At 54.1% G+C, this 24,634-nt stretch overlaps 1 protein-coding gene and 1 long non-coding RNA gene across 5 annotated transcripts in view; one reads left to right on the top strand and one right to left on the bottom strand.

The window, feature by feature from the left end:
• AMMECR1L (AMMECR1 like) overlaps nucleotides 1-19,674 on the bottom strand; it is a 39,062-nt gene extending 19,388 nt beyond the window's left edge. For 3 of the 4 annotated variants that reach the window (XR_003756938.1, XM_029058359.2, XM_029058369.1), the window contains exons 1-3: nucleotides 19,484-19,674; nucleotides 17,090-17,199; nucleotides 6,509-6,953 (exon numbers count right to left, since the gene is read on the bottom strand). Coding sequence is in view for 3 of the 4 variants with exons in the window: in XM_029058359.2 (XP_028914192.1) it covers nucleotides 6,509-6,915 (407 nt within the window). In the remaining variant the exon portion in view is untranslated. The remainder of the gene's footprint in view (nucleotides 1-6,508; nucleotides 6,954-17,089; nucleotides 17,200-19,483) is intronic. The other variant, XM_029058363.2, reaches the window with a different exon arrangement.
• Nucleotides 19,675-20,184: 510 nt separating this feature from the next.
• On the top strand, nucleotides 20,185-22,484 carry LOC120638546. The gene is made up of 2 exons (XR_005660249.1): nucleotides 20,185-20,254; nucleotides 21,814-22,484. It is a non-coding gene; the product is annotated as an uncharacterized LOC120638546 (long non-coding RNA).
• Nucleotides 22,485-24,634: the final 2,150 nt, after the last annotated feature.

Genomic DNA, 24,634 nt, shown 5'->3' with positions numbered 1-24,634 from the left:
TCCCCGCCTAGCTTATTTAAATACTGATTTCCACTGGTGTGGGGGAGAAAAGCAAGGTACCCCGCAGTCCACAGTTCAGCTAATGTAAGTGCCATCTCCAAGGCAGCTTGTGAAATGGGCGCGGGCATAGCAGTGTGAGCGGCTAAAGAGGCCTCAGAGACTTTTCTGTTCCAGGATCACACGGCGCTCTGCCAACGGTCTTACAGAGCAGCCCGTCGACGATGTGATGTCTGGAGGGGGAAGAGTGCGGATGGCTCGGCGCGGCCCATCATCACTTCCGGATAAACTAATATAGCACCCGAACTAAGCACGGTGGGAGAAGCGGGGCCGCCAGGTGGAAAGAGCACAGGCCCGGGAATCCGAGGACCTGGGTTCTTAATCCCGGCCCTGCCGCCTGCCTGCTGGGTCACCTTGGGTAAGTCACTTAACCTCTCTCTGCCTCCATTTCCTCACCTGTAAAATGGGGATTCAACAGCTGATTCCCCCACCCCAAGACCAATAGCCTCATGTGGGAAAGGGATTGTGCCTGACCCCATGACCTTACATCTATCTCAGCATTTAATATAAGGCTGGACAGGTAAAAATCTCTTTTTATAAGAGATTTTTGATAATAAGAGATAGAAGAGATTTTATAAGATTTTTTAATGAGATTAAAGAGTTTTGTTATGAGATACCACAGCTAGTATGATTAGAAGCAGTGTGGCTCAGTGGATTAGAAGCAGCGTGGCTCAGTGGAAAGAGCCCGGGCTTTGGAGTCAGAGATCATGGGTTCAAATCCCACCTCTGCCACATATCAGCTGTGGGACTGTGGGCAAGTCACTTCACTTCTCTGTGCCTCAATTCCCTCATCTATAAAATGGGGATTAACTGTGAGCCTCACGTGGGAAAACCTGATTACCCTGTATCTACCCCAGCGCTTAGAACAATGCTCTACACATAGTAAGCGCTTAACAAATACCAACATTATTACTGGGGAAGCGGCGTGGCTCAGAGGAAAGGGCCTGGGCTTCGGAGTCAGAGGTCATGGGTTCGATTCCTGGCTCTGCCACTTGTCAGCTGTGTGACTGTGGGCAAGTGACTTCACTTCTCTGGGCCTCAGTTCCCTCATCTGTTAAATGGGGATGAAGACTGTGAGCCTCACGTGGGACAACCTGATGACCCTGTATCTACCCCAGCGCTTAGAACAGTGCTCTGCACATAGTAAGCGCTTAACAAATACCAACATTATTATTATTAGGCTACCTCTCTCCCGCCCCAGGCCAATCCCCAAGTCAGCACCCAGATCAGTGGAAGTCCCAGCTGAAGAGGAGCTCGCCGCCGCTTTCGGAAGCTTGCTTTAGGAAGGCCCTAACTGAGGCTTGACATGGAAAGAGTTGCAGGACACTTGGACCTCAAGTTCCAAGGTCTAACACCACTTTATTGTTGCCTCAGGACTAGGGCAAGTCTAAACTCTTAGAGAAAACGAGGCGTGTCGTGTTCATAGAATTAATTCTATTTGAAAAGCGCGTGACTTGACTACTGGACATTTTTAATTGTACAGAGAATTGTTCAATTTGACTAGGGTGATTTCTTTAGGTGAAAGTTTAGCCGACTAATTGCTCCATTTCAAAGCAACTCAAGGATTCCAAATTTCAGATCTTAAGGAAAGAAAACTGTATTTTCTTCCAACTGTAACAGATTCATTACTCTGGCTGTGTTGAGCTCATGTCCTGTAATGTAGCAGCTTTCCTCCCATCTCCCCCACCCCATATCATTACTCACACTTGTGCGATGGTGTAATTTTTAGCAACTACAGCTTTATGGCCAGCTCCTAAAAAAGACTGGCTGGCCACTCGGATTTCCATTCCTTTTCCAGCCCCGATGTAAAGTACTCTCCAATACGCCCAGGTCCGGGAACTGCAAAATTCCTCCCGTTCCAAAGACCGAATCATCATCTTATGTCTTTGGGAGATGGTTTTCTCCCCATTAAGCTTTCTCCTGGCAGAAGCTCTTACTCTTGTTCTTTGGCCAAAGTCCCAAGTTCCTAGATCGGGCAAAGAGACGCGGGTTCATCCTGGCATCTTCCCGCTCTGCCGCCTTTTCCATCTCTCGCGGCCGCTTCAGGCCTACGGGGAGGGGGGAGCCAGAGTTCTCAGCTTAGCCGCTTTATAGTCCCGTCACCTCCGTTGGCTTTTCTTTCCATAACCGAGAACACCCACCCGTCCGACCGCCTGTTTAAGAAATGCCGGACAGGTGAACCCGCAGGAGTGGCACAGCCGGGCTTTCCTTTTAATCTTTAATTCTGGATAAATTGGCCATGGGTCACGGATTCTCTGGCGGCATGAATCCCATCCCTTATAACTTCTTCCGTTGTCTAACTTCCTTCCTTTTCTCCAGAGGCAGCAGTGAGCAAGCAGAAGACCAGCATCTTCCCCCTGGCCCTCGGAAGCCACAGAATTCTAGCCCCCGTACTGCTTCCTGTGCTTGTTTCGAATGGTAGGTCACCAATTGAGGAAATAAAGTGAGATTAGTTTTCATGTTCTCAAGAGCTGAACGCTCTCCCAGACAGCAAAACCTCACAGCGCCCAACTGTTAGGTTTTCCAAATCCCCGGAGAGGTAAGTGCCTCTACGGAGGATGCTCAGTGACCTCTAGGAGGAAAGGTAAGAGTCAATGCAAATGGTAACTGTCTGGGCGGTGTCCAGCAGGGCCTTTCCCTTGGGCTACGTTCTGCAGCTCCCAGAAGCTGAGGGATGTAGGTGGGCAATCCTAGCTCCGCCGCGGAGACAGGAATGAATTTCTCTGGCAGCTCCACCCTTAACCTCCAGCTGCAAGCAGCTGCGGGAAGATGGACAGCACCAGGGGTAAGAAAGGCAGGAAAGGAATACTCAGGTGAGTATGTATATGTGTGTTAGGGTGGGGAGGGTGGGCTTTGTACTTTAAATGGCTTTCCCCAAGAACCCAACATGCAGATGCATATGGCGTGGTGTTTGACAGGAGCCAAGCTAGAGTGCTCCATTGGGATGACCGAACCCGCTACCTATAAATTGATCTTTTCATTCCCTTCTTTACTGCTGAAACTTCACTCCCTCTTCTACTTCATTAATCATCCTTTCAACCACCCGACTCAAATCCAATTTATTTTGTCTCTTCCAAGACTTATAAATATAAGATTGTCCAAATTCCAGGCACTCTCTCAAACCCCTAATATTTCTTCATTTGGGCTGACACTCACTTCTGCTTCTTCACCATTTCTCCTTGAGACTGGCTCTCCTTTTTACTTTTTTTTACTTCACACCTAGCCTTCCCAACAACCAGATGACTAAATTGGGGAAAAAATATATATATATACCCATCTCACCTAACTTCCCCCTCTTCGTAGTACTGTTTTTGGGTTATCTGCATTCTCTACTAGTGCAAAACTTATCAAATCAATCGATGGTATTTATTGAGCACTTATGTGCTTAGAGCACTTTACTGAGCACTTGGGAAAATACACTGTACAGAGTCGATAGACACGTTGCCTGCCCACAACGAGCTTACATCTAGTCTCTTAACTTTCCGTTCTTCTCATTCCCTCCCCTGCTCACGGAAGCCTGACTGCTGCTAACCACGGTACCGCTCTCCCCAGATCACCGTGTACATTCATCCCGCCGATCACCTCCGACAAAATAGAGTTCTGGGGTTTGTGCTAGCCTGGCAGCCTTCCTCCATAGGGTAAAAGTAAAATAGTAGTTAACCACAACAACGAAATGAAAAGACCTGTTTTTTTCCTTGTTAGAGTTCTCGAGAGCAAACATAAATATCTCCCCCGAGCAATTTCAGGATGTCACAAAGAATGACACCGGGATAAAGGATTCACTCCCACGGCTCGTTTTATAATTTTGGCGAGGAATAACTGTCCCCTGCCTTGTCGTCTCCTATCTCACCTTCCCAAACCTGGCCCACGTGGAACAGAGAGTAATTGCCTGGCAGTTACTCTTGGGGGGAGATGACAACTGGGCTTTGAGGGAGAAGCTGACTCTGCTTGTCCTAAGTCTTTTTCTGAAAGCAAAACAGCCATTTTACACCATCTGTAGACACCCATACATCAAATTCGAAGGTTAAAAAAAAAAACCCAAACTGTTCCTTTCGCCCCAGCCTAGAGCTCACCTCTCATCTGCCTTGGGCCTTGATACCTCCAGCTGTTCAGATTCTCTCCCGAGCCTTTCGGCTTTGCTCGCCCCCTCTGAAAACGTGCCTAGTCCGGATATCAGCAGCTATCGTACGCTGCCGCGCCAACTGACTGGAGGAATGGATTGCGAGCGTGCGGGGCGAAAGCCGTGCTGTCACGGCTGTGTTGGCCACCGCCGTCACTTCTGCCAGCTGAGCAGGAGTGGGGGGGGAGGGGGGTTAGATAGCCAGTTGAAACGTAATCCGTCTTCCTTTAAAAATCCCTCACATTCATTCCGATTTGCTTCACAGATCCTGTCTGTTGTCCTTTAGCCACCAGTTAATCAACACCAGTCTTCCCTCTTTTCCCTCACCCTCTTCTGGTCACAGCGGCAAATGTCATCTTCTGCATTTGCAATTGTTATCGTCGTCAATAACCTTCTAATGCCTTTATGCGTTTCCAATTTATCTTCCTTCAGAGTAACCTGAAATAAAGCGTAGCAAAGTAGGCCTTTGCTAATCTCACTCTTTGTAATGCATTTTTTTTTCTTTTAGCTTCCTAAATTGTTACGTGGTTTCCACGAAAGCCACGGTACAAAATAAAAGTGACGCTGGACTCTAAATTATCCAAGAAAACCCTTCCGAAAATAGATAGGAAAACCCAGTGGGTAAAGGATTATTATAACAGGGTGTTTTGCAATCTCATCTCATTTTTTTGGACCGCGAGCACGGACTGACTTTAAAAAGGTCCACCAAGAGCCAACTAAGCTTCTTTCGTTGAAATTCCTAAAGTTTTCAACCCCCCGACCCCAGAGAAGCAGCGTGGCTCAGTGGAAAGAGCACGGGCTTTGGAGTCAGAGGCCATGGGTTCGAATCCCGGCTCTGCCACTTGTCAGCTGTGTGACTGTGGGCGAGTCACTTAACTTCTCTGGGCCTCAGTTCCCTCATCTGGAAAATGGGGATTAAAACTGTGAGCCCCACGTGGGACAACCTGATTCCCCTGTGTCTACCCCAGCGCTTAGAACAGTGCTCTGCACATAGTAAGCGCTTAACAAATACCAACATTATTATTATCTCCCGACACCACCCAATCCTTCTCCCCAGGCCTCTTCCAAATCACACCCACTCTGGCTGCTCCCAAATCCCTAGACTTTGTGTGGGTGGTTGTGTGTGGGTGGGGGGTGTGCGTGCACACGCATCTCTGTGGCTGAAATCCTCAAGAGTTCCCCCGGCCCCAAATCAAAAGGAGAGGCGAGGCTTGTTCGGTTTGCATTTCATTTCGGACCTGCTGTCGGGCTTTCTTTTAGAACCTGGCCACGAGCTAATTTGCCTAATCACTTTTCACAAAAGAACGCTTGGTAAAGCTCATCGGATCCGGCGATTAAAGCAGCAGTGTTCTTCTGGACCCGCTGACATCTGTTCTGTAGCAAGCTCTCGCCCTGAACTGTGCCTTTCATTCCCCAAGGGCACGGAAAACTCTGAGGCATCTCCACAGATCAACCCACGGTCGAGACTCTGCACTTACACGAGTCCCTTCACCGGAAGATCTAATGCTTTATAAACCAGTTTCTCAATTATTTTAACAGCCCCCACCGAGGAGGACGAGTACACCTATCAGGAGTCACAGGACCCGGATGAAAACAGAGCACCTTCCCTCCTCGGTGTCCCTCGGTCTCTGGGGCGGCTGAAGCAGCGGAATGGGGTGAGCCCCACTGCAGCTGCGGGGGAGGATGGAGGGAAGGGTGGGGGGGGGGGTGACCCCTGAGTTGCTGAAGAAGACAGGGATACAGGCACTGACAACGCAACCTGCTGCCCGAGTCTCTTCTAGTTCCACCCAGAGAGGGAAGCCCTCCATCACACTGTTTCCTCGGTAAGAGGCTCAGGGCCACCCCCGAGGGCACAGAAACACTTGTCGGTCAGCTAAGTTTGGCGCCGGGTAAGGGGCGGGTGTCTTCCACAGGAAGAAACTGGGCACAGAAAGGTTAAACAACTTACCTAAGGAAAATGCGACTCGGAGCCAAGAACGGAACCTCCTCCTGGCTCCCGGGACGCTAATCGCAAGATTGGACTTCCTCCGTTTGCGACCCGGACCGGAGATCCGTGCGGAATCCGGTAGCTTTTTTCTACCGATCTGACTCGGGTCACCTTATTCCATTGTAACTCGGTTCTCCTAGTACGCTAAGCCATTCTGCGAGACGTAGAGAAAGCCAGCCCCCTCCCCTCGAGCCCCGCCGTGGGACGGAGGTGCTGCTGGAGCCGCCACGGGATCGATTTCCTCTCCGAGACCCGCCCCTCTCCCAGCCCCTCCGCCCACCCCAACCTCACGGCCGCGTCCTCCGCCTGCCCGCGCCGGCTTCGGCCCGCAGGAGTTTACTCACTAGGGGTCGTTGGTGAATCTAGGAAGTCGGGGCTGAGGGAAGCCATAGAGGTGACAGTAGAGGACATCGAAGCAGTAACAGCACATCTCCGCTGTCACCACCAGGTTCTTGGTAGTGTTGGCAGTTCCATTGGGCCGGGTAAGTGGGCTCAAAGCTCCCGAGGTGGGATTCATTCGAGTAATTGGGGAATTTCCGGGCCCCAGAGTTAAGTCAGACACATTCTCCCTTCCGTTGCTCCCATCTGCATGCTGGTGGTTCTGAAGAGGGCCCGAACTCGAACCTGGCACGGTGGTGGACTGGTTCCCGTGACCGTGTGTTCCGCTTCCAGACAGTTTGGGCTTCTTTACCCCGCAACAGCCGGCCGCCAACTTGGGCTCGAGTGGAGGAACGCACCGTCTTTTTCCCATCCTGATTCAGTGCTGGAGGCCTGGAACGCAGCGGAACCCTGACCGGAGGAAGAGAGTGGAGAGTTCAGGTGGGATGAAAGGTAGGCGCGCCTAAGCCCCAAACTCAAACTGACGGGGTCGGACGGGGTCGGGTGGAAATGAGGACAGGATTTCGTACCACTGTATATAACTGCACCAAGTGGGTGCTCACTAAACCCCGCTACTCAATCACCTATTACTCCAGTAAGTGAAAACTGACCGTATTTTGAAAGACCTCTGCAGAAGAGCCTGCGAGCTCCATCAGCAATCGGGTCCGACTCTTAAAGCTCATCTGGGGAAAATTCTTCCTCACTCCTCGTCTCAACCCATCACGCTCAACTGAAGACTCCACCCTCTGCTTTTGTCTTTGGCGGTGGGGGAGAGACGGAAGGCCACCTCCGGTCACCATCCTCTCAGAAACGGCCCTCGGTAGCGTTTCGAACCAGGACGGGTTCACCGTTCAACGCTCCTCTCCAAGGTGAATAATCAGAGTTCTTTAACCCTTCTTCACGTGTCCCAGTTTCTCATTTTCATCGTCTTCAGGGGTCTGTCTACTCTGAACTTTCCTCAAGTACTCCCCAGACTCAACTCTTGCAAATCCAAAAGAGAGGGTTCAAGGCATAAAGTGACAACGTAAACACCGCAGCGTGGCTCAGTGGAAAGAGCACGGGCTTTGGAGTCAGGGCTCATGAGTTCGAATCCCAGCTCTGCCACTTGTCGGCTGTGTGACTGTGGGCAAGTCACTTAACTTCTCCATGCCTCAGTTCCCTCATCTGTAAAATGGGGATTAAGACTGTGAGCCCCCACGTGGGACAACCTGATTCCCCTATGTCTACCCCAGCGCTTAGAACAGTGCTCGGCACATAGTAAGTGCTTAACAAATACCAACACCGCCTGCCTCTCTGGATAATCAAACTTGAGGCTACGGGTGTGCCACTAAAAAAGAGCGATACGGTCATAGGAACGAATCCAATGACCTACAGAGAGTCCGAGTAACGCTCCACCCGGCCTCTAGCGTTTCATTTGGCTGTATCTACTGAGAGCTTACTACGTGCAGGGCACTGTTTATTGAGTCGCTACCGTGCGTAGAACACTGTAAAGGCTCTTGGGAGTCCTACAGAAGGAGAATCAATGCCACTATCCCTAGGAGTCTGCCATCTTAATGACTCTTCCAGCCTCCCTAATCTTTCACTCGAAAAGCCCGCTCTGAACCTCTCAACCATGCATTTATCCGACGCCTTTCTGGAATCTCTCCTACTAAAAATACGCACTGATACTTACACATTTTTCCTTTAAAATCTCTGAGGCCCTTCACCGAGATAACCGCTCCGGATTTACAGGCCCTCGTGAGGTAGAAATTTCTATCCGCTCGTTGAACGGATAAATTACGGCGCAGAGAAACTAAATTTACAGAAAGAAAAACGTGAGGCGGAACGGGAGCCAGCGAGTCGATCGCATCTACCGAGCGCTGACTGTGTGCGGGGAGCCCTCGACTGCTATTCGGAGTCACTGTAAGCCCGTCTTCTAGAATGTGAGCTCACTGAGGGCGGGGAACCTGTCTGCCGACCCTGTCGTACTGTACTGTCCCAGGCGTTTAAGTACCGGGCTCTGCACTCAATAAGCGCTCAATGAACAGCACCGATTGACTGAAACAAGGGGAGAAGACGCTTAACCCTTCAAGAACACAGGGATCACATTCCCGAAGAACCCCCCCGCCCCCCTGACCCCCGTTAAAGGAAGCCTGGTGCCCAAGTGCCCGTACCTTGAACGGCGCCACGCCGTGAGCACAACCATTTCTTCCAACATGGAGGTTCTGTTCTATCGAGATCGGGAACGTACTTCCCACAGAGCTCGTCTAATTCCCGGACAGGGCTCCATCCAAAATGCAGAGTAAAACTGCATCTTGTAGAAGTCCCGGGTGAACGGGTTTGGAAATTTAACCTAGGAGTGAAATTTACGCAATGCCGTGCCACTACCGAGTGAAGGAAACCCAATCTGAAGGCTAATCTGCTCTTAAGGCTAAGAGGTTTGATTTTCTTCCTATTCCCTCGCCCACGGTGGGAGGTTTAAATCACGTGATCACTGCTGATCAGACTATTAGCACCGGGAGAAGCTTCTCTAGGAGTACGAGACCACAGAGCCCGGCTAGGGTGCTGACCATCCTGCGGGTCTTGAGGCCGTGGACCTGGGTTGGGCCAGTCCACAGCATCAGGAGAGCGTGAAGCCTCACGGAACCCTCCTCTCCTCCAGCTGCCAGCTTAATCCGAGGAAGAGCAGGCTGCCAGCTAAATGCACAATTAAATGTTCTCATTTGTTTGGGTGTTTATTCGCTTCTACCCTTCCCTCTCTCGTCCTCGCCCTATCTTCCCCATCTCCAATGAGCCGTCATTTCCCCCTCCCCCCCCCAAACCAAAGCAGCTCGTTTAGAGCTTTAAGCGGGCCACGCCTGTCATCCCTCATTTACAGGCACTTTAGATTGAGTGTCCTAAGCGCTGACGGTTTGTTCTTTTGGGGTCGGCCGGACAGGTCGGGCCCGGCAAACGCGACGTGGGCAGGGCTTGGGCAGCACCGGCTCCGCCAGCCCCGGCCACGAGGGATGCGGTTTCCCTTATGTAAATTCCAGGCTGGTGGAGATTTTTTTAAATCTAAAGAATTAAAATATTCTCCAAACAACAAGAACTTTAATCATGGATAGCCAACTGGAGTTTGCCACGATTCCTTTAATCCAGATCAGTTTGGTTGCCCGCTTCCCAGATGAAGGTGGAGATTAAGCCAAACGAAAATGCATTTTTAGCCTCTGTGCCACCCAAAGCCACAGGAAATTAAAATCTTCCTTTGTCATTTTGGTGCAGGATAACCACCACAGGCGCCCCAGTCTCCTTCTTAATTGCTTTCCAACTCTTATCTTATCACAGGATAAGACAAGAGATGTGGAAGAGGGTGTTTGGAATTCACTTAATGAGGAAAACAGTTATTACATGAAGCAATAATAATAAGTGTGATATCTGTTCATTCATTCAATAGTATTTATGGGGCACTTACTATGTGCAGAGCACTGTACTAAGCACTTGGAATGTACAATTTGGCAACAGACAGAGACAATTCCTGCCCAATGACAGGCTGAAAGTTAAAGGCTGACTTACCATGTGTCAAGAACCGTACTAAGCGCTGGAATGGATAGAAAGCCAACTAGGTTGGACACAGTCCCTGTCTCACTTGGGGGTCACAATCTCTATCTCCATTTTACAGATGAGGTAACTGAGGCACAGAGAAGTGAAGTGACTTGTCCAAGGTCACACAGGGAGGCCTAATGGAAAGGGCCTGGACGTCAGAGGCCCTGGGTTCTCATCCCAGCTCTGCCTCACGTCTCTGCTGTGTGACCTCGGGCAAGTCACTTCACTTCTCTGTACCTCACCTGGAAAATGGGGATTCACTCCTACTCCCTCCTACTTAGACTGTGTGGGACTGGGACTGCGTCCAGCCTGATTAACTTCTAATTACCCCTGTGCTTAGCACAGAGCTTGGCACACAGTAAGCGCTTAACAAGTGGCAGGAAGAAAAAAAAAATACCGTGACCTCTGAAAAAGTACTTTCCTACCGTGACCTACAACCTGAATAGAAGTTATCCTCTGAATCCTTGGAGGGTACCGCAACTCAGTTTAAAGCCCCGATTTTAGTTTGCGGGCAATACCGTAGAGATCCCGAGAAAGGCAAAACACGTTCAACCACTCACATTCCTGCCGCCGTGCATTTCTACCCTATCTTTCTTCCGCAGGAAAAGACCTATGCGAGAATGGACCCGGATACTCCGGATGTATCGGTTTCAACCCGAGTCCTCGAGTGGAGGTGATTCCATCTGATTGCCGAAATCCTTCAAAACGGAAGGTATTCCTAAGCCGGGAAAGGAGGTCAGACGAACCCTGTACACCCGGGGACTAAGACCCACCTTAATTACCCAAGAAGGTTTTCCAAAACTCCTCCTGCTCCGTGACCGTAGCAGAAAAGAAGACATTCCGACTCTTGATTTTGATGGGGGGGGCGGGGGGCTCTTCTACCAGAGCTCCTATGTGCTATTCGTTAGTTGAACAAGTCGTATTAGGACCCTGCGCTAGCCCAGCCGTCCGATAACCTCCATCAGAGAAGTCTCTCTCCCACAGCAAAAGGGAAGGCCCGTCTCCAATTCAAATTTAAGGCATTTTCTTTCGCCACCTTCAGACTAATCGATCGGTGGTATTTTGGAGTGCCTACAGTGGAAAGAGCTTGGGAGTCAGAGGTCAGGGGTTCGAATTCCGGCTCTGCCTCTTGTCAGCTGTGTGACTGTGGGCAAGTCACTTCACTTCTCTGGACCTCAGTTCCCTCATCTGTAAAATGGGGATTAACTGTGAGCCTCACGTGGGACAACCTGATTATCTTCCCAAGCGCTTAGAATAGTGCCCTGCACATAATAAGCGCTTAACAAATACCAACATTATTATTATTATTACCTACGGCAGGGCACTATGCTTTTGAGCACTTGAGACCAATACAACAGACTCGGTGGATGTGATCCCCTGTCCTCAAGGAGTTTACAATCTAGAGAAGCAGCATCAACCAGTTAATCCAGAAGGAATTTGAATAAAAGATCCACAGAGACCACCGTGGCGATAAGCGTTAGAAGGCCTCTCAAAATTTCTGTGGGTCTCTCCATATTTACCCGGCCTGCGGTTTCTGAAGGTCAAAGCCTCGCGATCCTTTCCTCCATCAATCGATGGTATTTACGAGCGCTTACTGGGCGCAGAGCACTGTGCAAAGCGTTTGGGAAAGTCCGATACAAGAGAGGCCTGCTCACAAGGAGCTTACATTCTGCAGGGGGAGAGAGACCTTAAAATAAACGACAGCTAGCCTCCATCTAGCCAACTTGCAATACGTAATGTCAAAAACCTTTAAAACAGTTACTCACTGGCCCAAAAAACACTGCCTCTAGTTGGGTGCCTGAATTTGGGCCTCAGAGCCGGGCTCAAGAAATCTCCGAGTGACAACGTATTAACCAAACAACTACCTAATGGGTTAATCCTCAAACACAGTCTTATCAACCCGGGGTGGGGGGACGGACGGACACTCTTCCTTTCTTTCACAACCTAGAACGGCTCTTTTTTCCCTCATCCCCAGACTCTAGAAGAATGTGTCCGTTCTCTGGGCCGGGGTCAACTTCCTAGCTCCCGCCTGGCTCAGTGACTGGTGCCAAAAGGTCCCTTTTCCTCCTATAAAAGGAGGTAAACTACACTATACAAACCATTAAGACCAAGTCAGGACGTCGGGGCCGCTGGAGAACAACCGTTTTTTAAACACAACACATCAAGAGGTAAGTTAAGGTGATTCGAAGCTCCGCCTCTGACCGGGCAGCTGGGTATTGTTCTCCCCCGCCACGTCTGTCCAATTAGAAGAGGAGAATGAGGCGGATGAAATCGGATTCATCCTGAGTGGAAACGACGTTCCCAGCGTGGAGGAAAATATGTGAAGGAAGGAGAAGGGTCAATAGTAAGGAGTCCCCAAGCACCAGACGGTGTCTGACCAATAGAAAAAGCGCTTACGGATTTCCCTTTCACTAGAGAAGCAGCGTGGCTCAGTGGAAAGAGCATGGGCTTTGGAGTCAGGGCTCATGAGTTCGAATCCCAGCTCTGCCACTTGTCGGCTGTGTGACTGTGGGCGAGTCACTTCACTTCTCTGTGCCTCAGTTCCCTCATCTGTAAAATGGGGATGAAGACTGTGAGCCCCACGTGGGACAACCTGATTCCCCTATGTCTACCCCAGCGCTTAGAACAGTGCTCGGCACATAGGAAGCGCTTAACAAATACCAACATTATTATCATTATTATTATTATTAGCCAGTTTCTGACCTAAGGTCACTGGCGAGGGGCAGAAACCTTGCGCTCGTCTCTCCCGCCTCCGACCTTTGGCTCCCACCCTCCCTTTTTCCTGGAACTCCTTCTCCCTTCACATCTGGCAGACCACGGCCCTCCCCAGCCTTAACGCCCTTTGAAAGTCCCGTCACCTTCCAAGAGCCCTTCCCCGATTAATTTTTAACCTCCCCCGGCCCCCGCGACTCCCACCTCAGCCCCAACTCCCAGCTCAGCCCTCCTGCATCAACTAGACACTTGGGCACTCACAACCTCTCGGAGCACTTTGCCTACGCCTTACGTGCCTTATTACTTAAGCACTCGCTCGCACTAAAAAAATCCCCCTTTCCTCCTCCTTCCTCCTGCCTGAAAATCATTCTGGTGTCTGCGTCTCCCACCTTCATCTAGACTATAAATTTACGGGCAGGTTTTGTACCTTCTGACTATTGTACTCTCCCAACTGCTTAGAAGTGTTTCGCAGACGGTGGGTGCTTCGTAAGTACAACCGATTGTGGGTTGGAAAAGTAGGAGCCCTGGACCAAAAAAAATAAATAAATATGCATCCGGTGGGATGCCGGCTTTTCCTCTGAGCTGGGAGCAGAGTTCCGGAGGGGTGGAAGCTCCTCCCTAGCTTCCAGGGGCGTTTGAAAGTCCCTGACCTATCCGGGGTGCCTAGTGGTATTTACTGAGGGCTTCCTACGTGAAGAGCGCTGTGCTAACTGCTCGGGAGAGTACGTAGGACGACAGAATTAGCAGACACCTTCCCCGACCTCGGGCCCCGCCGGGGCAAGGGGAGGGAGGGGGAGAGGGAACACACAGATAGAGGAAGGGAAAAGATGAGGCAAGGGGCAGAGTGGGGGAAGGAGGAGGACGGAGAGGAGAGGGAGAGGAGTTACTTAACCTCTTCTCCTTGTCCCCTCCTCCATCCTCTCTTGCGACGGTCCGAGGAAAGGACGGTGACCTCAGCCTTGGGCGTGGCGCGGGAGGGTGTGGGCTGTGAGCGCGCCTGTGCGAGGGGGTTTACGGGGCCATAGCGGTCCCGGATGGGGTTCGACGCAGGCCAGGAGCGCGCTGACTGCTTGGCTCTCTGGGTCTCGGGAGGGGGCCGGCTCACGGGAATAAAACAAAGCTAACGTCTTAGCACTTCTGGGTCTCCTTCTTGCTCTAAAAAAGCGGTGGGGAGGGGAGAAGTTTAAGGCTGCCCATGGGTCCCCTTCCCCTCAGGGAGCTCAGGGATTCATTCATTCAACAGCATTTACTGAGAGCTTACAATGTGCAGAGCACTGTACTAGGCGCCTGGGACGTTCAATCCGGCAACAGATGGAGACGATCCCCGCCCAATGACGGGCTCACAGTCTAAACGGGGGAGACAGCAAAGCAAATTGTGGGGGGCCACCGGAAGCAAATTTCTGTTTGAACCTCTGGCCTCAGAGCTAAGGAACAGGCAAGGTTCAGAGGGAAACGGAGTTTCTCTAGGGTCTCTGTCCTAGTCCGAAAAGACCAGACGTGTAGTCACATCATGACTTCTCGAAGGGTCATTGGGGTGGGGCGGGGTTCCTTTTGGGACAAAACAGCCATTAAAATGTAGGGTGGATTTGCACGGAGGCCGAATCTGAGAATCTGAATCTGGGCTCTACTCACTGACATCATAGCAGGAGAAACGAGAAAAGAAAACACTGCGGTACCAATTCCCCACACATCATCACGATCACCAGTATGTATTGGATGACCAACCGGATGAACTCGTATCTACCCCAGGGTTCAGAACAGTGCTCGACACCTAATAAGCGCTTAACAGATACCACAGTAATCTAAAATGAGGCACGGAAAAGCCCTGTATTTTGGTGGAGCAAAGTTTCCTCCGTCAAAAGGTCTATTTCAAATTTTCCAGAAAACACGATTAATCATTCATTCAATCGTATTTATTGAGTGCTTACTGTGGCCGTTCATTCTCGGTCTCCGTGGCGGGCTCCTCCTCCCCCTCCCCTCCCCTAACCGTAGGGGTTCTTCAAGGGCCAATTCTCGGCCCTCTTCTGTTCTCCATCTACACTCACTCCCTCGGTGAACTCATTCGCTCCCACGGTTTCAACGATCATCTCTGCGCAGATGACACCCAGATCTACATCTCCTCCCCTGGTCTCTCCCCCTCCCTCCAGGCTCGTATCTCCTCCTGCCTCCGGGACATCTCCACCTGGATGTCGGCCCGCCACCTAAAACTCAACATGGCTAAGACCGAGCTCCTCATCTTCCCTCCCAAGCCCAGTCCTCTCCGACTTCCCCGTCACCGTGGACGGCACGACCATCCTTCCCATCTCTCTAACCCGTGACCTCGGTGTCATTCTTGACTCTGCTCTCTCATTCACCCCACACATTCAATCCGTCCCCAAGGCCTACCGGTCTCACCTTTACAATATCGCCAAGATCCGCCCTTCCACTCTGTCCAAACTGCTATCGTGCTGGTACAATCTCTCATAATATCCCGGCTGGATTATTGTGTCAGCCTCCTCTCTGATCTCCCTTCCTCCCATCTCTTCCTGCTCCAGTCTATTCTTCACTCCGCTGCCCGGCTCATCTTCCTGCAGAAACACTCTGGGCCTGTCACTCCCCTCCTCAAAAACCTCCAGTGGTTGCCTATCAACCTTCGCACGAAACAAAAACTCCTCACTCTTGGCTTCAAAGCTGTCCATCCCCTTGCCCCTTCCTACCTCTCCTCCCTTCTCTCTTTCTACCGCCCACCCCGCACGCTCCGCTCCTCTGCCGCCCACCTCCTCACCGTGCCCCGGTCTCGCCTATCCCGCCGTCGAACCCCGGGGCCACGACCGCCCGCGGTCCTGGAATGCCCTCCCTCCTCACATCCGCCAAACTCATTCTCTTCCCCTCTTCAAAACCCTACTTAGAGAGGTCACCTCCTCTAGGAGGCCATCCCAGACTGAGCCCCCACTTCCCTCTGCTCCTACTCCCACTTCATTCCCCCCCCCCCGCCCTCTGCTCTTCCCCCTTCCCCTCAGCACTGTGCATATTTATATAGATTACTTATTTCCCTATTCATTTTGTAAATGAGGTGTATATCTCTATGATTCTGTTTATCTTGAAGATGTTGTTTTGTTTTGTTCTCTTTTGCTTTACTGCCTCCCCCGTTTGGACTGTGAGCCCCTCATTGGGCAGGGATTGTCTCTACCTGTTGCCGAACTGTCCATTCCAAGCGCTCAGTCCAGTGCTCTGCACCTAGTAAACGCTCCATAAATAATGTTGGTATTTGTTAAGCGCTTACTAGGTGCAGAGCACTGTTCTAAGCGCTGGGGGAGATACAGGGTCATCAGGTGGTCCCACGTGAGGCTCACAGTTCATCCCCATTTTACAGATGAGGGAACTCAGGCACAGAGAAGGGAAGTGACTCACCCACAGTCACAGAGCTGACAAGTGGCAGAGCCGGGAGTCGAACCCATGACCTCTGACTCAGAAGCCCAGGCTCTTTCCACTGAGCCACGACTGAATCAATGAATGAATGAAGACCGTGCGCAAAGCACTATACTAAGCGCTTGGGTGAGTACGATGATAAACAACAGAAACATTCCCCGCCCACATGGAGCTCACATCTTGGTAGTTACTTTAGAAGATGTTCTCAAATTGATTTTGTACCGTTCTCCACCTGGGAATTTGTGTGTATTTCGGAGTTATAATATACATATATAGTGAATAATACAGTTGAATTTCATTTTCACGGTGATGTCACTAATACCAAAGGCTGAAAGCCAACGTCTACAACTTGCCAAGCTTACTTCGCACGGTCAAGTTCATTCCCTTTGATCTTGATCGGCAGCAAGTCCCAGTGTTATAATCCCAGTCCTTATCGGCAGAATGAGTGGTGGTTTGGTGACCCGGGAGTTGCGATGGGCCCACCAAATTCACTTACATCTGTTAACCCTGAACCAGCGCTTAGAACGGTGCCCGGAGCACAGTAAGCACTGAACGGATACCATCATCTCCTTGTCCCGAAACGCTGACCATCCCCGAAGGCATCACACCACCTAGGTCCACTTTGGAAATCGGGGAGAGTGACCTTTTTTTAAAAAATAGACATGAAGTACAATCTTGGGTCAGCATCCCGACTTCTCGCGGTGTGAGAACGAAAAAACCCCAGGTGTCTCTCCAGTGGATAAAACAGTCCCAGCACTCTGAGGGGGACGCCACGCCCGCACATTTCTTCCTTAGCGTCCTCCCACCCCGCCAAATGACCCCCCGTTATTCTCAACTCACGGCAGAGTCCAAGCGGTACTTACTAAAAGCCGAAGTTTGGAATTGCCAGGGGAGCAGCTACAGCAGAGGAAGGGAGCTACTCTGCATCTGGAATGAATTTTCTTTTTTCCAATCCCATTCCCGCCTCCTGTACCTAAAATGGAGAATTTTAGGACATCGGTTTTCCAAGATCAGGTAGGACGGAAGCTCCCGGGACAACCCAGAGGGGAATCTTCTAGAAGACCTGTAGTTGAGCCGTCGGGACCCCATCTCAACACAACGCTTGGGAATTTAGGCCAAATCTGGGGACTGGCAAAAATCCTAAAACCACTCGGGTACTTTTGTCATCCTTGGGCTGAAAATGAAGGAAGAGGAACGGAAGAAGCGGCTCGGTGTCCCGGCACCGAGGTGGGGGGACACTCCTTAAGCTTCTGCCCGAACGATAACCTGACCGGGGTACCCGATCCTGCGGGGGAGAGGAGGGGTCCGGCTGCTGACCGGCAGTCGTGCGCCTACACCGTTCCCCAAGTCCCCAGGAAAACAACACTGAAAAACGTCAGGGCAGCGAGTCCTTCGCGGGTGGGGCGGAACGGCTCGGCCGCCTCCCCCGTGAGCTGGTGAGCGGCAGGACGGGTGGGGGGGGGGGGACGGCATCCGAAGAAGCGGGGAGTTCCCGCTCTGTTTCATCCCGGCTGGGCCCCGGGAAAGGGGGGATTCCGGGGGAGCGGAGGGGGTGGTTGGCGGGCCCGGCGTGAGGATACGGGGGCAGTGCGGGGCGAGGGGATGTGGGGGGGGGTCCGCAGAGCTGACGGGCAGGGGCAGGGAGGAGGGGTCGGGGAGGCTGGGGGGGGAGGCTGGGGGGGGAGGCTGGGGGGAGGCTGGGAGAAGGCAGGAGGGGCAGGGAGGAGGGTGAAGGGAAGGAGGGGCGGGCTGGCGGGCAGGCCTGCTGGCTGAGGTCAAACCAGGACAGAGATGGGAGGAGGCCGGAAGGGATGTGGCTATGCAATGTGGAAATGGGGGGGGGGGGTGGAGGGGAGGGAAGGGAGGGACAGAGGAGGTGAGAGGGGAAAATGTGAGGGTGGGAGACGAGGGAGGAGAGGAAACATCAGGGAGGAAAGGGAGGGAGGGAGGCCGGAGAGGGAGAAGGGAGCGTGGGATCAGAGGCGGAAGGGATGGAGGGTTGGAGGAGGGAGGAGGAGAGCCAAAGCCCAGATGATAACGGGGGCCGTGGGGAAGCGCTTACTCTGTGCGAAGCACCGGTTCCGAGGGCTGGAGGGGAAAGGGAGGGCTGGGGGGGGAAGGGGGAACCGGCGAGGTGGGGAAGTCAAGCGGGCGAGGGGACGGAGGAGGAAGAGGAGGATGGGGGGACGGGGGGATGGGGGGCTAGGAGATGGTGGGTGGGGGGCAGTAGGAGGGTGAAGTGCAGGTGAGGGGAGACCCTGGTGGTGGGGAGAGAGTGACTGATGGGGGGAAGGAGAGAGCGGGGGGAGGGCAGGGAGAAGATGGGGGAGTGAAGGCGGAGGGGGTTTGGGGAGGGGTGAAGACTGATGGATGGGGGAGGGAAAGGATGGGAGGGCGGGGGGGGGTGAAAATTGATTAATGGGGGGAGAGGAGGGAGAGGATGGGGGGAGGGGGCGGGGGGGGAGTGAAGATTAATGGGGGAGAGGAGGGAGAGGATGGGGGGGAGGAGGCGGGGGGGGGGGTGAAGATTGACCGATGGGGGAGGGGGTGAAGATTGATTAATGGGGGGAGGGGAGGGAGAAGATGGGGGGAGAGGGCCGCGGGGGAGTGAAGATTGATTAATGGGGGGGGGCGGGAGGGGAATGAAGATTGATCGATGGGGAGGGGGTGAAGATTGATTAACGGGGGGAGGGGAGAGAAAAGATGGGGGGAGAGGGCCGGGGGGGGCAGATCGATTGATGGGAGGATGGGGGGCGGTGAAGACTAATGAGAGGGAGAGGAGGGAGACGATGAGGGGATGGGAGTGATGCTCGATTGATGGGGGAGGGGTGAAGATGGATCGATCGATGGGGGGGGGGGGGGATGAGGAAGACGGTGAGTCGTGGGAGCGGCCACCAGGCGGCGCCCGAGGCCGCCAAAGTTTCCCCGAAGCCGGACGGGATTTTGTGGGGGCTCCGGGGGCTCCGGGGGCTCCGGGGGCTCCGGCCACCAAGGGGAGGGAGACAGGGGGGCGAGACAGGGGGGCGGGGCCGGGGACCCTCCTCCCCCCGCAGGGAGTGGGCGGGCCCGCAGGAGCGCAGCCACCGGCCCCAGCGGCGGGGGTGGCCCCCCGGCCCTCCAGTCACCCCCCGACGGCGGGACCCTGGCGGACGGACGGACGGACGGACGGAAGGAAGGAAGGAAGGACGGAAGGAAGGACGGAAGGAAGGACGGACGGAGGGTCCGGGGCGCGGGTCCGCGGGGTGGGAGTTTCGCACCTCTCCTGCCGTCCGGGAAGCGGCCGGGGGGGCCGGGGCCGGTCCTGGCGCGGGGCCGATCCCGATCCCGATCCCGATCCCGATGCCGCCGCCTCGCCCCGCTTCATGGAGCCATCCGTCGGGCGGCGGGCTCCCGGGAGAAGGCGGCCGGGGGGGCCGGCGGGAGGAGGAGAAGAAGAAGAAGGAGGAGGAGGAGGAGGAGGAGGAGGAGGAGGAGGAGGAGGAGGAGGAGGAGGAGGAGGCGGCGGCGCGGCGGGGCTTCCCCGGGCGGCTGGAGGAGCGCAGCGGGGCCGGCGCCGGGTCCTCCGCGATCCCGGCAGCCTCCGGGGCCGGACGGCCGATGCGCGGGGGAGGGACGGGGACGCCCGGAGGCCCGCCCCTCCGCCCCGCCCCTCCGCTCCGCTCCGCCCGGCCCTCCGCCCGGCCCTCCCCGTCGCTGGGCGGGTCGGGGGGCCCCCGGGGCCCGGGCTGGAGGCGGGCCGGGCCGGGCCGGGGCGGGGCGGGGCGGGGCGGGGCGGGCGGGGACGAGGGGCGGTGCCGCGGGGCCTCACAGGAGGAGGAGGAGGCGGAGGAGGAGGAGGAGGCGGGGCCGGCTCTCGCGAGAACTGCCCCCGGCCCGTCACGTGGGGCCGAGCGCCCACGCTCATTGGCGGGAGGCCGCGGCCCCGCCCTCCCCCGCTCGCGCGCGCGCGCGCGCTCCCTCAGCGCCCCCCAGGACCGGCCGGACGACGGCTGGAGGGGCGGGGGGACCCGTGTGTGTCTGCGGGGAAAGTAAGGGGGGGCGGGCGGGTCTGGCTGAGCCAAGTCTGGCCGGGGGCGGGCTGGGGAGGGGGCTCTGGGTGTGTGTCTGTGAGGAAAGGAGGGGGAAAGGAAGGGGGGGTGTCTATGTGTCTGTGAGGAAGGGATCTGTGAGGAAAGGATGGGGGAGCGCTGGCTGGGGAAGGAGGAGTGTGTGTCTGGGGGAGGGAGGGGGGTTGGCTGGGGAAGGGGGGTGTGTGTCTTTATGTGTCTGTGAGGAAAGTATGGGGGGGCTGGAGGAAAGCGGGGGGGGGGGGCACTGGTTGGGGAAGGAGGGGCGTGTGTGTCTATGTCTGGGTGAGGAAAGGATCGGGGGGCCTGGCTGGGGAAAGAGGCTCTGTGTGTGTGTGTCTGAGGGAAGTATGGGGGAGGAAAGTATGAGGGGCTGACTGAGGAAAGGGGGGTGGGGAGTGTGTGTTTGTGGGTCCCTGTGTCTGTGTGAAGAGGGTATGGGGGGGGCGCTGGCTGGGGAAGGAGGTGTTGTGTGTGTGTGGGGGGGGGGTTTGTGGGTCCGTGTGTCTGTGTGAGGAAAGTATGGGGGGGGGCTGGCTGAGGAAGGAGGGGTGTGTGTCTGTGAGGAAAGGATGGGGGGCGCTGGCTGGGGAAGGAGAGTAAGATGATAAATAATAATGTTGGTATTTGTCCCAAGCGCTTACTGTGTGCAGAGCACTGTCCTAAGCGCTGGGGTAGATACTGGGTGATCAGGTGGTCCCACGTGAGGCTCACAGTTAATCCCCATTTTACAGATGAGGTCACTGAGGCCCAGTGAAGTGACTTGCCCACAGTCACACAGCTGACCAGTGGCAGAGCCGGGAGTCGAACCCATGACCTCTGACTCCAAAGCCCAGGCTCTTTCCACTGAGCCACGCTGCCTCCCTCCACGCTGTAGGCAGGGCTGGAGAAGCTCTGTGTGTGTGTGTAGGAGGGAGGGAGAGAAGGCCTCCCTACCTGTTTTCTTTTGTTCTCTACCTCCCCCCCTTCTAGACTGGGAGCCCAGTGTGGGCAGAGATTGTCCCTCTCTACAGCTGAATTGTACTTTCCAAGCGCTCACTACCGTGCTCCGCACAGAGTAAGCGCTCAGTACATACGACCGAATGAAGGAATAAGGGCAGTGTGTGAGGAAACTGTGGGGATCCAGGGAAAGACTGTGTGTGTGTAAGCTCTGTTGCACTGCGCTCATCTGTATATATTATTTATTACCCTATTTATTTTGTTAATGAAGTGCCCATCCCCTTGATTCTATTTATCACAATTATGTTGTCTTGTTTTTGTTTCGTTCTGTTTTGCTCTGCCTCCCCCAATTAGACTGTGAGCCCATCAGTGGGCAGGGATTGTCGCTCTCTGTGGCCGAATTGTCCGTTCCAACCGCTTAGTCCAGTGCCCTGCAAATAATAAGCGCTCAATAAATACTATTGAATGAATGAATGAAGGAGAGTGGTGGGGAGGGGCTGGAGGAGACCATGTGCACGCGTGTGTGTGTGTGTGTGTGAGTATGACACACACACACCCTCCCCCCTTCCACACCCCCACAGCTCGGAGTCAGGGGGAATCTGAGCCCCTTCCCCTGCAAGGCCAAAGACAGATCGCTGACTTTGATGGAGAACTTCTGTGCTCAGGGGCCGCCGAATCCTTCCTTTGGTGCTGTTTGTCTGCTTTTTAACTCCCGCCGGTGTCCGAGCAGCGCTCCTCCGAACGGCAGCGCGCAGCGCTCTATCTTCACCAACAACGTAAGCGGGACATTCTCGAGATCCACCTCGGGACGCGGTCGCGCCTTCGGTAAGCTTCGAGCCGAAGGACGACGGCCTACGGACTTTGGTTTGCCGAGGATCTCTGCAGAGGACACACAGCGCTTTGGTTTGGGTTGTTTCCCTTGTCCTTACAACACTGCCCGGCCGGGAAGCTAGGGCAGTCCTCGGCGTCCCAGTTATTGTTTTTTTGACAGGGCCGAGAGCAGTTAGGGGCCGGGCCACAGCGGGTCTATCCTGTTGCTCGAGCCGGCGCGTGGGACTGACCGTGAAGGTAATTGACGGGAATCCCCGTCGTTTTCTTGCCTCTCTTCATTTCTCCCTTTTATTCGTCTCCTCTCTGCGTCGTCTGTTCCCCGGGGCCTGGGCTCCAGCTTTCCCCCCCCCCCCCCCCCCCCCCCGAGGAATGAGTTGCATTATGGTATCCTGCAACTTTAAAAGCGAGATCGCGAGCTGAATCTCTCCGTACCGCTACTCTTTGGCAGTTGTTATTTTATGGTGTCGATTGAGCGCTTACCGTGTGCCAGGCTCTGTCGCGAGTGCTGGGGTAGATGAAGGTGGTCGGGTGGGACACGGTCCCCGTGGTACACGGGGCTCACGCTCTTCATCCCCATTTTACCGGGGAGGGAACTGAGGCCCAGAGAAGTGAAGCCACCTGCCCAAGGTCACCCAGCGGTCAGGCGGCAGAGCTGGGATGAGAACCCCGAGCCTTCTGACTCCCAGGCCTGTCTTCTGTCCACAAAGCCACGCTGCTTATAATAATAATAATAATGTTGGTATTTGTTAAGCGCTTACTATGTGCCGTGCACTGTTCTAAGCGCTGGGGTAGACACAGGGGAATCAGGTTGTCCCACGTGGGGCTCACAGTCTTCATCCCCATTTTACAGATGAGGGAACTGAGGCCCAGAGAAGTGAAGTGACTTGCCCACAGTCACACAGCTGACAAGTGGCAGAGCTGGGATTCGAACTCATGACCTCTGACTCCAAAGCCCGTGCTCTTTCCACTGAGCCACGCTGCTTCTTCTTCTCACGCTGCTTATTGCTCTGTTCTATGCTCAATGCTTGCTTACCACCGCACGTAGCCCAGGGTACCGCGGGAAAGATGGATTTCTGTGGGGCGTTTTTCGAGCGTTGAGCGGTTGGCCCTTCCTTTTTTCTCTTTTTCTCCCCCCGCCCCCCCAGCCTCGGTTTTGAGAATGAAAGAGTTCCTTCCCACCCCAAAATCCAGCATCGCCGGGTGCTGCAGCAGCAGCCGGTTTAGCGGTGCTTGGAGCGCAGAGGACTGGTCCCTCAGCTAAGACTATGAGAAGCACAAGCCTCAGGGACCGCAAGGAACGCTTCCAATTTTGGGGGTAGTGTTCGTATTTCGAAAGAATGCTGGAAACGTTGAGTCTTCCGAGGCCAAAGCGAGCGTCGAGTAAAAAATGCAAATCATATGTAAGCGTGGCGCTTTCCAACAAAAACCCGTCTGCTGGAGAATACATAATGCGTGCCATAGTACTGCAGACTTTTAGCATAATTACCTGCAATCGCTGCTGGTTGAAGCAAGCGGAAATGGCAGGCTGTGCTAGGCACCCCGTGGGTGCGCGCCGTCCGAACCGCCTCGCCGAGGACGGCAGAGCACAGTGGAAGGGGGACCGGCTCTTCCGCAGAAGGTGACTTCCCCCCGAAGCGGTGGTATTTTCGACAGGGGGTGGGGGACCTCCGCCCCCGTCTGCCATCTGAGCCGTCCGAGCCGTCCGGTGACGCTTCTGTCTTCGCGTGACCAGCTACCGACTGGATAAACCCTCTGACTCAGAGCCAGGAGGTTGAGAGGCAGTGAGCCAGAGGCCGAGGTTTGTGGGTGTAGATGAAGAGGCCAGTTTGGGATTTGAAAGTATGGCGAATGCAGCTTCAGCCGCAGGGGTCATCCCAGTCGAGGAAAAACAGCTCAAGACCAGCAAAGAAAGTGTCTGGCTTCTAGGGGAGGGACTTTTAATCCTCAGTTCCCCAGACGGTTCTGCCTTCGTTAAACAGTTAAACGACAGGATTCTCACTCCCAAGTTATCGGTGCTCAGTCAGGCAGTGAGGTCACATTAAAATGACTTAATAATAATCATGTTGGGATTTGTTAAGCGCTTACTATGGGCAGAGCACTGTTCTAAGCGCCGGGGTAGATACAGGGTCATCAGGTTGTCCCACGTGAGGCTCACCGTCTTCATCCCCATTTTACAGACGAGGTAACTGAGGCCCAGAGAAGTGAAAGGACGTGCCCGCAGTCACCCAGCTGACAAGTGGCGGAGCTGGGATTCGAACCCGTGTCCTCTGCCTCCCAAGCCCGGGCTCTTTCCACTGAGCCGCGCTGCTTCTCGTGACTTGGAAAGTTGCACAGAGTACAACGCCAAATTAAAAGGTGGGGGGGGGGGGGGCGCGGAAAAGGTTTGGGCCGTCAAAAATGAGCTCGACTGACACCGAGGTATAGGATGCCGTTCTATTTAGTCAGAGGTCGCTCAAAGACCTTTTCGGTTTAGCAAGAAAATCTACCAGGAATTACTTAGCCAAAACCCCAGAGGCTGTGGGTGGGGGAAAAATCCCAACGGAGAGGAGAGGCGGTACCATGGAGGGCCAA

This window comes from Ornithorhynchus anatinus, chromosome 1 (assembly GCF_004115215.2).
Source record: "Ornithorhynchus anatinus isolate Pmale09 chromosome 1, mOrnAna1.pri.v4, whole genome shotgun sequence".
In the NCBI taxonomy this organism is placed as follows: Eukaryota; Metazoa; Chordata; class Mammalia; order Monotremata; family Ornithorhynchidae; genus Ornithorhynchus; species Ornithorhynchus anatinus.
This window is presented reverse-complemented; position numbering and strand designations above follow the sequence as displayed.